Source organism: Poeciliopsis prolifica, unplaced genomic scaffold, assembly GCF_027474105.1.
Source record: "Poeciliopsis prolifica strain line A6 unplaced genomic scaffold, Auburn_PproV2 SCAFFOLD042, whole genome shotgun sequence".
In the NCBI taxonomy this organism is placed as follows: Eukaryota; Metazoa; Chordata; class Actinopteri; order Cyprinodontiformes; family Poeciliidae; genus Poeciliopsis; species Poeciliopsis prolifica.
The window spans coordinates 1,066,369-1,078,702 of NW_026562417.1; the positions used below are offsets into that span (position 1 = coordinate 1,066,369).

At 39.9% G+C, this 12,334-nt stretch overlaps 1 protein-coding gene across 2 annotated transcripts in view; it reads right to left on the reverse strand.

Annotated features, from left to right (window-relative positions):
* Positions 1-638: 638 nt before the first annotated feature.
* Positions 639-12,334, reverse strand: part of tbc1d22a (TBC1 domain family, member 22a) — a 121,856-nt gene continuing 110,160 nt past the window's right edge. For both annotated transcript variants that reach the window (XM_055055605.1, XM_055055606.1), the window contains exon 14: positions 639-3,796. In XM_055055605.1, coding sequence (XP_054911580.1) covers positions 3,668-3,796 — 129 coding nt within the window. In that variant the 3' untranslated portion in view covers positions 639-3,667. The remainder of the gene's footprint in view (positions 3,797-12,334) is intronic.

Here is a 12,334-nt window from a genome sequence, read left to right on the forward strand (position 1 = left end):
CACCCGCGGCTCGCGCAGACACGCACCGAGGACGACCGATTCCCCTCAACGCTTCCCGTGTCAACACACATCTGTGCATTAAGGCGACTTAAGACGAATAGAAGCTGGAGTTTGGAGAAAAACGAACGGTTTGCAAATCCCTGCTAACGCCGTCGGTCATTTTGCCACATTTATTGCTGCCTCAGGTAAAAGAGTAAAAAGACCTTTTTGAGTCGGGGGAACCTATTGTTCTTTTTCGGTGTCAGGAAACTTTTTTTTTTTTCCATTTTTTTTTTTTTTTTCTTGAAGAATTAAATAAACAACGATGATCTGGTTTCAATTCTCAAGCAGAAAAGGAAAATAAACTCTTCTGAAGAAAGCTCTGATATGTCTCTCTGACAGGATTTCCAGGGACTCTGGAAGAGAAACAGATGCTTCACCAAATTCATTACATGTTTTGTGCTCCACATTCACTAAACCACAGTTTACATTTGTGATGGTAGGACAAAACTAATTGTTGGCTTGATGTGGAAAATCAACAACTTCAATCTTTTAATAATTGATCTGACTTAATGTCTAAGTATATATATATATATATATATATATATATATATATATATATATATATATATATATATATATATATATTATTAGTGTGATTAGTTTTCTGGATTTATAAATATAAAAAAAATGTTTTTTTACTCAAATGGAATGTATTCCTGCCTTTCCTATTTTGAAGAATTGATGTTTTTCCTCATTTCTGTCAAATGAGGAAAAACATCATGTTCTGAGATGCTTAACATTAAACAGTTATTTAATGACGATTCTTATTAGCTGCGCTGATTTTGTATGCTGCATTTCAAAGGCCTTTCACGCGTCTTAACCAAGGATAACAACAACAATATGGAGGTAGGAAAGCGCTAAAGACTGTTTGTCAAAGCTCTCAAACTCCACCAACAGGAACTCATGAAATCTTTATGAAAAGAAAAAAATGCTCCGATTTCTCAGCAGAGTAATAAAGTCTCAGGAAAAGACTTTCACTGATTTATGTACCTTTGGTGTTTTTTTTGTTTGTTTTTTTTTCTGGAGATGGCAACACTGCTGCGCCTTTCCAGCTCCTCAAATGCTGAGTGAAAAGCATCAGGGTCGAGGCTCGCCGGGCCTGCAGAGGGACAGGGGCGGGTTCAGTAAACAAATGCCCAGGGAAGAACGAAGCAGCTCAGGTTGTTGGTTTCACGCCCAAACAGTGAATAAAGAGAGAAAAAACAGGGAACCGGAAACCTCTGGGGTTCATTTGCGTTATTCCGGATGGCTTAGAGTCAGGCACAACTTAACGTAAACATTAGTAGCTATATATATATATATATTTATATAAAATTTTAAAAAAAAGTGAAAATTAAACAATTAACCGTTTCTTTAAATGCTGATTGAAAGAAGCGGATGTACATCACAAAGACAGAAAGCAGAAGGAGAGACGGGGGGAGAGAGCTGTGGACTTTTTAAATGAAGTGCAGTTTTTCTTGTCACACGGCACAGGAGATAAGGGGCTTGTGAAACTGGTTCAGATTGTGTAGAAAAAAAGAGGAAGAAAAAAAAAATAGTCCCAGTGTGTGATCAAAGACTGACAGCTCTCAGAGAAAAAGCACTGAAACTTCCAAAGGAACACAACACCCTCTCTCTCTCGCTCTCTCTCTCCTTCACACACACCTACGCTCGCCGTCTCTGCCGGCGCTCGGTGACAATAATGGATCCTGGCGGAGGCGCTGCAGGAGGCTGCGGATGTTAACCGCTTTTTGAGTTATGTCTTCCGGTGTCTGATTATGAGGCCGCCGCCGCATTCCTGCGAAGAACTACGCGGACGAGCCACACGACGTGCGCCGTGACAACGGGGAATTAGCAGGAGAAGAAATATTCTCCTCTTGATTTGGACATTCTCCTGGACTGGAGGAGATTGTCTCACAAGCGCGTACGTCGGCGCGTGAAAGACGGGGCGGAAAGGCGCGTTCGTTTTGTCGTCATCCGTTCACCCGTCTGTCGCACCAGTTGCTCTTCCCAACGTCCAATCAGCTCACAGACCATTTTTTTAAAATTATTTATTTCCCTATCCAAATAATATATCTACTAGATCATCCAGCCATGCTATTTTTTTTCTTTCCTCCCTGCCATATTTAATTATTTTAATTTATTTCCTGCCATGTTTAGATTTGAAGTCTGACCTACGGAAGAGGATGAGGGTCACAGAACAGAAAAAATAAATAATCTGATATTTTTTGCTCAAAACAAAAACTCAGAAACCCGATTGTGATCTTCTGATGAAAGTCAGAATTTTGAGGAAAGAATTAAATTATGATATTAATATTCTCAATTATTTTGAGAAAAAAGTGACCTTTTTGAGAATTTTTTTTTTCTGTGATTTTTTTTTTCCTCCCAGTGGCCATAATCTCCTCCCGTACTGACTTCTATAGACATATATCTATAGTAAATAAACTACTGATATTTTCAAAACTTGATGTAGAAGAACTGAAAACTGTATATTTTACATGATATGAACAGACGGACTGCAAATGTCTGATCTGCTCTCAGGATTTGACTATTCCCAATTACATTCCATCATAACAAATGTTCCTGATTCGATCCAAAATATTTACACTATAACTACGTCACAGATTTAGAGGCGCATGGATGAACTTTTTACGCCAACCTCAGTTCGAATGTTTTATTCTAGTATTAGCAGGATTTAACCCCAGTAAATTAGAAAGACGTCTTAGTGGAACTGAAAAAAAAAAGAGAAAAATCCCAAGCACATTTTTGCCCCCCGTCGCTCTGAAATGACCAATTTAGCGAGATTTGAGGTAGCGAGACGTAGCCCTTCGCGGTCTAAGACGAAGTCGGCCTCTCGGCGTCCTGACGGTTTTGTCGTTTTGAACGTGGGGTGAGCTTCTCCGGACGCCGTGAGAGGATGAGCGGGAGGAGGAGAGGAGGATTGAAGGGAGAGCAATTTGCTGAGTGCTGGATTCTCGGAACCCGATCTGTGCCGTCGGATCCTGGAAAACCAACTGAGTCAGTTTCCCCCTCATGTCGCCAAAAAACTGCAGAGTCCTTCAAGATTTGTTAATCTATTAATACAAAGGAGACAAAAAAAACTAAAACGTGACCTTCTGCTGTCTTTCTTCATATTTGTAAACTAAATAAAGGGTTTTATTTTGCCAAGGGGAGCAAAATAAACTAACTATTGCTATGGTAGTGTAAAATGACGCAGATTTGAACCCCAGGCGGTGTGGGGAGGGAACTGTCCATGATTCTGCATCATGCTGTGTGTGGTTGTTCTTTAACAACGACAAAAAGAAGAAGAAGAAGAAAAAAACCCCAACAACTTGCAATCATCAGTATTAATGATCCGTTTCTGCATCAGACTGAGAATGAACGCACGTTTCAGTCGTAGAGATATTTTAAAAAGAAAAGGCTCCTGATAATCAAAATGCTACACCACCCATCCTCAAGTCACTGTTTGATTCGAATCTCTTAGTAGCGACAAAGCCCACTGGAAATATGGGCAAAAGAAAAGAATAATAATTTTAAAAAATATTTTTTTTAAATTGGGGGGCGTGGTTAGGAAAATGGGAGGAGCCTGTGAGTCCAGCAGGCGACGAAGGATGAGGAAGAGGACGAGGAGGTAGAGACGCTCTCATCATCTCTTGTAGTGGTTGGGCGCGTCAGCGAAGGCGAACTTCAACCTGTAGGCTTCGGCCAGCAGCACGCTCACTTCCTCGTTGCCCCAGTGCATCGTGGGGAGGTTCTGCAGCAGGATCATCAGGCCCTGGTGAGACGGACGCAGCGGAAACAGAAAGGATTTTTTATTTGTCTGTTTACTGAAATGGTGAAGGAAATACTGAAACAAAGAGGCTGGCTGGCAAAGACAAATCAGCAGCTGATCGAGTTTAAATTAGGAAGAAAATTAATAACACTTCTCAGACTTAAAATTAAAGTAGGGATTCGTTTACAAAAATTCACTATTTAGGAGCTTTGAAGATGAAAGTGCTGCCTAACTTAGGATGAAAAACTGTAGAGACACCATGTGGCAACACAAATAAAAAGTCAAATTAGCATTAACTCAATGCTAACGGAGCTAACTTGACTTCTTGCTTTTTGATCCATTACAGTTCATTTTTGTAGCTTCAGAAATGCTACTTCACTTTTTTCTTCCTTACATAAAACACACTTATAATTAAAGTGTCAACAAAAAGAAGTTTATTTTAAAGTTTTTTTGACTGCAGTATTTTTATTTAAGGTTGCCATCATAATCTTGTCCAACCCAAACCTGATCGACACCCCAACAGCTCCAGATCAGCTACTTTCATTCTTCCAGTCGTTCGCCAAGAAGTGACCACAGACGACACGTGACTTTTAAACTCCTGACAGTTCTGGTGTTTGTCTTGGACAAACAGCTGGAAAAAGCTGACCTAGTTATTCCTCCTGCTCGGTCAAGCAAGCAAAAAAGATGCTCTGATGACTCTTTCCATCCAAAAAGAAAAAAAAAGAGAGAGAGAGAGAGAGAAAAGGAATAAAAGAAGGAAAGTCTGTGCAGCTGCATCACTTTTCCTGGGCCTATTTTGAGCAGTTTGAGCAAAAGTCAGATACTGTGATGTTTCATTTATTCTAAGGCTTGTTTACCGTGCAGGTCGACTCTGACCTCTGGACTACTGGATTTGGTCAAATTAAATTGCATTTCAGTTTCGTGGTGAACTGAGGAAAAAATCTTTTTATTCCAGCTGTTTACTAGAACAACAACAAAAACCAACAAGATTCAAGTTGAGTACATTTCAACATTCGACTCCCTGCCAAATTACTACCTTTTGAGGAAGATGATTGCTGACTTTGACAAACCTTCACAAATACGAATGTCTTACAGTATGAAAAGAATAGATCAGATTGGATGTATGAAAGTCATTTTAACTCAAAATCTGTCAGGGTAAAATATTTACAGCTTAGCTACGGTTAAATGGTTTTTACCCCCTATTTGTGATTTAAAATATGGTAAAACATGCCACCTTCTAAAACCGGGTTTTAATCAAATTCCTGCTTTGTTGTCCTGCTTCTTCTAAGGCTTTTGTGTTGCTTCCTTCAGTAGCTCTTGGCGCAGCGCCACTACAGGTGAGAGAGGGAACAGCGGAGTAGAGGTCGGCACCGGCCGAAAATGGACCAAATGTCGCAATTTTGGTTCCTAATCGAGCAGAGTCTGCCGGACTGTCAGGCGAGAAAACGGCCTTAAAATTTTCAACAGCATTTCCGCCCATGGATAAGGTCGTTGTTCTTGCAACCAAAGGGAAAGTGAAACACAGACGGTGTTAGAAACAGCTGTGGTGAGGGCAGCGCTGAATTATTTTACGCACCATTCAGCTTGAGCAAGACTCATTAAAAAGACTTTGACGCTCAGAAAATCTCGGTGTTTTTGGATTGGCAACAATTAAAAACCTTGCAGCCTCGATATCTGTAACCTGTATGGAGACTGGAGCTCTTCCATGATGCATTTACGCCTTTTAATACAATCGAAAGCTACTCTTTTAAAGAGAAGACTCGATTAGATGCAACTCTGTGTTAAGACTGTCACATAGATTTTTACTCAGCAAAGTCTACAGCTGAGCTACTAAACTAAAAATAGAAAAAATGAAGGGAAAAACAAACCAAAGCAGAAAAGTGTAAGGGAAAATTCAGTGGCACTTGACAATTTCCTGAGATTTCAGCTCTGTACATTACTTGGTAAGTTAGGAGATAGACAACAACAACAACTTGCATCGTGCCTCTCTCTCACGCACGCACACACCGAAACCAGAGTTCAATCTAGCCAACTAATGCCTCTCCCTCAAAGGGGAATGAGGCTGGTTAGCGGTAAGACAGAGTGAAAATGCGTGCGTGTGTGCAGGCATGCTGTGGATCGGTGTCCCAGAAGCTTTCATCATCAAGGCTGAAATCATTGCCGTGACAACAGGGTTTACAACCAATCACGGTGTTGATAATCACACGAAAAGACAAATCCCGGTGGGGCTTCGGCGTCTGCACTCATCTGACTCCACACAGTTCGCGGCTTTCTGGAAGGATGAGGCCCCCCTGGCCCCCCACCCACCACCTCTAACACAGGTTAAAATATTTAAACTCCTCTTTTCTGCTCGTCAAAGGAACTCGACGTTTCCACGCACCTCTCACCAAACTGCCGGGAAAGTCAAGCAAATCTTTAAGCAGATAAATTTAGGCTTTTCGCATTAGTTTACCTTTCTAAACTAAAAGGTGTTGAGCTCCTATTAATTCTTCCCCTCCGCGCTCGCTTTTAATGAGCCGCTGAGACGACCCGGTGACACCAACAGCAAGAATCCGTATTCTGCTCGAGGGTGAAAAAAAAAAAACAACAAAAAAAACCTACATGTCTTCTTCGACTAATTAATCTCAAAAACTGCAATCGAAGCCAGAATTCACATGTCACACTTTGCTTCACTTTTTCTCCTCTGAATACATTAAAACTGAACCCAACAAGAAAAGCTTTTCAATCCCCAAACTTAGTTCTATTTTTCTTAACTAAGCAAAGAGAGTAGCTGGTAAGTAGCTTATTGACTGATTTCTTTATATGCCTCAGGCCTTTAAGATGTGCTAACACCCTGTTGGAGTGCTTAAAATAATCTGGCTGCAAGACAGCGCTGATAAAATGAAGAAGCCCAACAGATTTCAGCCTCTCAAGGTATTTAAACATAAAACAGGATTTTTTTATTTCTCCTACCGAAGACCCGAAACCTCATTAAAAACTACTTGAAAAGACAGTTTAGTTCAGACTAAAGCACTCATGGCTGGAGAAGCTCGAGTAAGATGTGCATTGTATTTTCTAAACGGAGAAGCTATTAGTTTTAATACGTTATTGATTACTTTTGTTTATCTTTTGGATTTTTGATACACAGATATAGAATAAACGCATACCGATGGAAGATGCTTCACAGATGTGCTCTTAGCTAGGCAACTGCAGCTTTAAAATGATGTCGCCTTACAAAAAAATGCTGTTTGTCACAATCGCGATAATTTCAACATTTGTCTTCCGAGTAGGCTAAGCTACTCGGACGATTGCTACGTAGGGTAAGGATTCTTCATATCAACTTTTATTCTAGTTTGAATGGAAAGAAACCGGCAGCTTTAACTCCAAAACAGCCGCGACACTCAAGGAGTTGCTCTTAAACCATAATAAATAGGACAAATTTGATGTGCATTCATGAGCCAGATAGCATCCAACGTTCGTCTCTGGTTTCTCAGTTGTTAACTTGACTCTATGTGGCTTTTTCCTGTGTTTTTTATGATGTAAAGCACTTTGAGCTAACTGCCTTGTTGCTGAAATGTGCTGTACAAATAAATGTGATTGATCGGACAATAAAAGTCAAACTGCAGCATTGTTCATGATTAGATGTCTGTCCTTTAGAAAAAACAAAAATAAAATACCTTTTCCCTAATCATCTAGGCCTTTTAAGACCGAGTAGGAACCTCTGTTAAATAGTATGGTCTTAAAAAAAAAGAAAAAGAAAAAGAAAAGACCCCTTGAGTTTAAAAGATTGAACAGGTGAGGTCCCTCTCGGTTTAGAAAGCCAAAGGCCTCTGAAGACTTCTCGCTCTGAAGGGGGGAAGGAAGACGAAAACCCAGCCTGATCAGAATTCTGCCTCGCTCTCTCTCATCTGTATTCACCGGAGCGGCGGCATCAGCTCCTTGCTTTCATCCCTCGCCCTCTTTGGTACATTTGAAACCCACCACATTTGCTGTCACAGAGCTGTAGGCCGGAGTGGCTTTAGGTGTTTTGGGATTTGTGTTATATTGCATCTGGTAGCACTTCAATACCTTTAAAGAAATTAAGCACTGTTATTATACCCAAGTTGGAAATATCCTGCCTATTATCGCCCAGGTTTTTGATTGGCATAAATTATTAGTGTTAAGGTAAATCAGACTGCTATATAAACAGGAAAAAAACATCTTACAAACCATAATATACACTTATAGCAACTTGACACATTTGTATCATGTATAGTAAGTTTTCGGTACGTCACCTGTATGGTCCCGTATGCCCGTAGCAAGTAATGTTACATGAGACATCATTTAGGGTGAGGGCGAGACATCATGTAACATTACTGCTGTACTTCCCTGCCCCAGGGTCTTCAAGAGAAGACAAGCTCCCTTGCAGAGCAGCATGACTGTACCTGGTACAGTCTGAGCCCCAGATCCACGAAATCGTTTCCTAATAACGTTCGTCGGACCGGTGAATTGCAACACGGCCTCAAACGCGGGGCCTCACAATAAAAACCGGGTCATGGCTCTAATGGGGACGAGGAAGTCCATCATTGTGTCAGGGGTTGGGTGAGTGTTTTATTACCGCCGACGGAAATGAATTTATGACTGCCGATAGTAAATCACAGTTTACCAACATCTTCGCAGCAGAAACAAATGACGGAGAAAGTCTGTCAGATACCCAGGAATTGCGGCTGTCACAAATGGCAGGGTGAAGAAAAAATACGCTTGTCAAACAAACGGTATTAAAACACTTCTGAGAGCCGAGCATAGCGTGTTGTTGATGATGTGAAAGAAACCCTTTATATAAAGCTATTTTTGTCTACAGAAAATGCAACCAGGTTACATTTCTATCACTATAAATGCTTTCATGTTGTGTTTTTTCAATGTCTTCAATAAACCAAAATGAAAAATATTTAAATGCATTTAGATAGAAAAATAAAGTAGAAATAACAATTTTAAGTAGAGACTGATTTCATTTGAGGATGTAATTATGATTTCCTTTTTTATAAGTTGTGATGATTTACGTAATTTGGGATGAATACCTATATTTTTAACTGCGGTTTTTCTATACGGGAACAGATGTGGACAGAATGTAATATTTGGTTTGTTTTACATAATTACGCGATTTCAAACAGTCTCTTGTGATATTTACATGGCTCTAACAGATGTCGCAATGAAATTATATTTACAATATTTTAAACAGTTGTATTTAAGAAAATTTACTTTTCACAGTGATTTATACCGGTTTCTTGAGTGTTTTAACATTTTATGAAAAATAAGAATTTCCTTTTTTTTTTAAAAAAGAAAAAAAAAGTGGTTCACAAACAAACTTATTAAAAAACAAACACATTTGAAATATTTGTTTTTTCATACATCTGCATTTATATAGTGTTCATAATGGACCAAAGGTAGAGATTTTATGTCAAGATATGTCCCTTTAGCAGTAACACACTGAGGAGTTTTAAAATGAGCGTTATGATTTAAAAGTTTTGTCAGAAGTTTTTGCCCTCTTCCTGATGGGGAAAAAGTTGAATATTTGGCAGAAAAACATTCAAGCGAACATTTTTTAAACTATAAAACTGGAAACAAGCAGTAAAGTCCCTGAAAAATAAAAACTTCAACACTTTTAGCAAGCAAGATACGACTGATTTAGCTCCAAAACACGTCAATGTCATCTCAGTGCATTTTTTTTTTTTTACATTTTAAGGACTAATCATAAAGCAACTTAAGAACCTCCCTCTGTCTTCAAGGGTTACTTTTAGCTTTACAGGCATAAAACAACATACAACCAACAAACACACACACACACACACAAGTGCACTTCTGGGAGGCTCCTCCATACAAGCACGGCGTGACTGAAGAGCTTCATCAGGAGCAGGTTTTTGCATCGTAACCATCTGCTGGCTCTCACGTCTGTTGGGCTAACGACTTTAATGTGGTTTAATTGCATACATTTCGCTGTCAGTGGGTGGGGGGTGACTCATTTGCTCCACTTCACACAGGTGGCGCCGGTCGATACGGTGAAGGCATGAGTGCTGCTGTGAATGACCCTGTGGTTCCACAAGAAAGAAAAAAAAAAAAAAAAAGTACGTTGGTGCGGTGTAGTGTACGGGCGTGAACGTCTACTTGTATCCCGTGTTAATCTGGAATTGGGAGAGGGGGGAAAAAGTGTAAATTGGAAGCACGGGCGAGACAAAAATGGAGCGATTTGTCTGTTTTTACTGCCTGTGTGGGTGCTTGCAGCTATTCAAGCATTAATATCCATTTATCCTGCAAAACACCAACAAAGACAATGATTCATCGTCGCTGTGTACAGTACTCCACAGGAAAAAGAAGAAAAAAAAAGAGGGGGAGGCAATTAGCTCTCCATCTTACGTGCTTGGCAAGGCTTAAAGTTGTTAATGGCTATTGATATGGAGGGTAAAGCAGATCATCAATAGAGTGAGTGCCGCCGTTCGTTCTTTGGAACTAAAATGGAGGAGCATAACGGCTGAGCAGAGGGCGAGGTGAAATTTACTCAATGCGCTGATGGTTACCGTTTTAACCCGAATCCGACAGAGGGGAGCGCATTCAACTGAGTCCATATGAAGAGCCATAACCCATCTGATGGACATAAAGCTGAGTGGGACTACATTATGTATTGGTTTGGTGAGAATCGGTTGGATCTTCAAGGACAGTTGGAGAGGAATACATACTCACACTGCTAAAGCAAAAAAGATATATATATATATATATATATATATATATATATATATATATATATATATATATATAACCAAGTATTTTGGTCTAGTTTCTAGTGCAAATTTCAGTACACTTGAAATTGGAAAACTAACTTACGAGTAACTTTTCATAAATGTATAACAGCTTGTTTTAAGTCAATAATTCCTTAAAATTGATTAGAAAGTTCTAGTTTAAGTGAAATATTCTGCCAGTGGAATGAGACATTATTCACATGTCACTAAGAAATTATTGGCTTAAAACAAGTTCTTACATCTTGATGAAGATACTTGTAAGGTAGTCTTCTCTTATTTCATGGCTATTGATAAGTGTGCTCAGATATTTACGCTAAAAGAAACCAGACTAAAAATACCTCGTCATTTTGAGATATAAAATATGAATGAGAAAAGGAGGAGGAAGACCAAAAGAAATGGAGTTCAGATGGAATATAAAAAAAAAGGTAGCTAGGAGAGATGGGAGGAAAGGGACAAAGAAGGATAGATAATACAAGCATGGAGAAGACAAATAGGAAGGAAGGCAATGAGAGAGGAATCAAGGACAAAAGGGAAAAAAGAAAGAATTAAGGAAAGATATGAAAGAAACAGCGAAAGGACATAAAGAGGAGGTGGTTTTGGGGAATTTCAATCTTGAAATACAAATATTTTTCTGCATATTTTCTGACTGTGTAGGAACCTTGAATGAATTACATCGGATACCATTTTTGTAGATGCTGGATCCAATAGAAAAGAGGAAGAAAAACAAAAAACCAAACAATTAAAGTGACTTTTTAAATGAAACGGATCCTCTCTTTGCCGTCAGGCTGAGATCATCCTAGGCAAAGTGCCCCAAGTTGTGCCGAGCATCCAGTGATTGTTTCTCCTGCGTCACCATGGCTTCCAGCAGGCGAGCGGCTAGAACCCCAGGAGAAATTAATGGCTGAGAGATGACAGGTGCAAAGCCCACATCAACAGGGCACACATTGGTTTCTAAAAATGGCAACTGTCTGCAGTAGCTGTTGAATTTCGGTGACATGCATCAATCCGGTCGTCGACCTCCTTTACAACCGACACATCTACATGAAAACACACACACACACACACTGAGGGGTTCGGAAACACACAAGCTGGCAACCGGTTGTACACAAACACTCCAGGCTGCCGCCGAGGCTGTTGGTGGTAATGGTGTTGTGCAGCGCCCCGGGGTGTAATGGCCCCAGACACTGCTCTGTCGGGGCCATTAGCTTGCTGTAGTTTATATAATTACACAAAATGGGCACTCTGGCAAAAAAACACTGGGTGCTAATGCGAGAGAGTGTGGCACTGGAGCACAGTGAGGTAAAAGCTGACACTGCATGGCGCAGCCAAGTTGCCTTGTAGAAAGGTTGGCGGGTGGAAAAGCTTTGATTATTGCACAGCAGAAGGGACGCGGTCTCGGCGGATGATGTCATTTCGCAGCCGAGCTAATGAAATGAAACCAGATGATTTTTTGTTACCCTTAATGAGCAAAATAGGTTTATGACCTTGGAATTCATGTGGACCGGTTCTTAAGACTCGCTTTTAGATCCGAGTGCGCTTTTTCCATTTGATAACAACACAGTACTTTTAAGTCAGGCTCTCACATGGTATATTATTATTACCAATATAGTTGTTAATCTTGTTTTTTGTAAATTTTTTTAACACTTTTAAGACTTATTGTGTGAATCTGTACATTTGATGGTGCTGTCATACCTGAATGTCCCCCGCATGGGACAATAAAGGCTATTTATATTCTATCGTATTACGACAGTGATATGAAAAAGTAAACATTTTCAAATAATCATTAAAATGT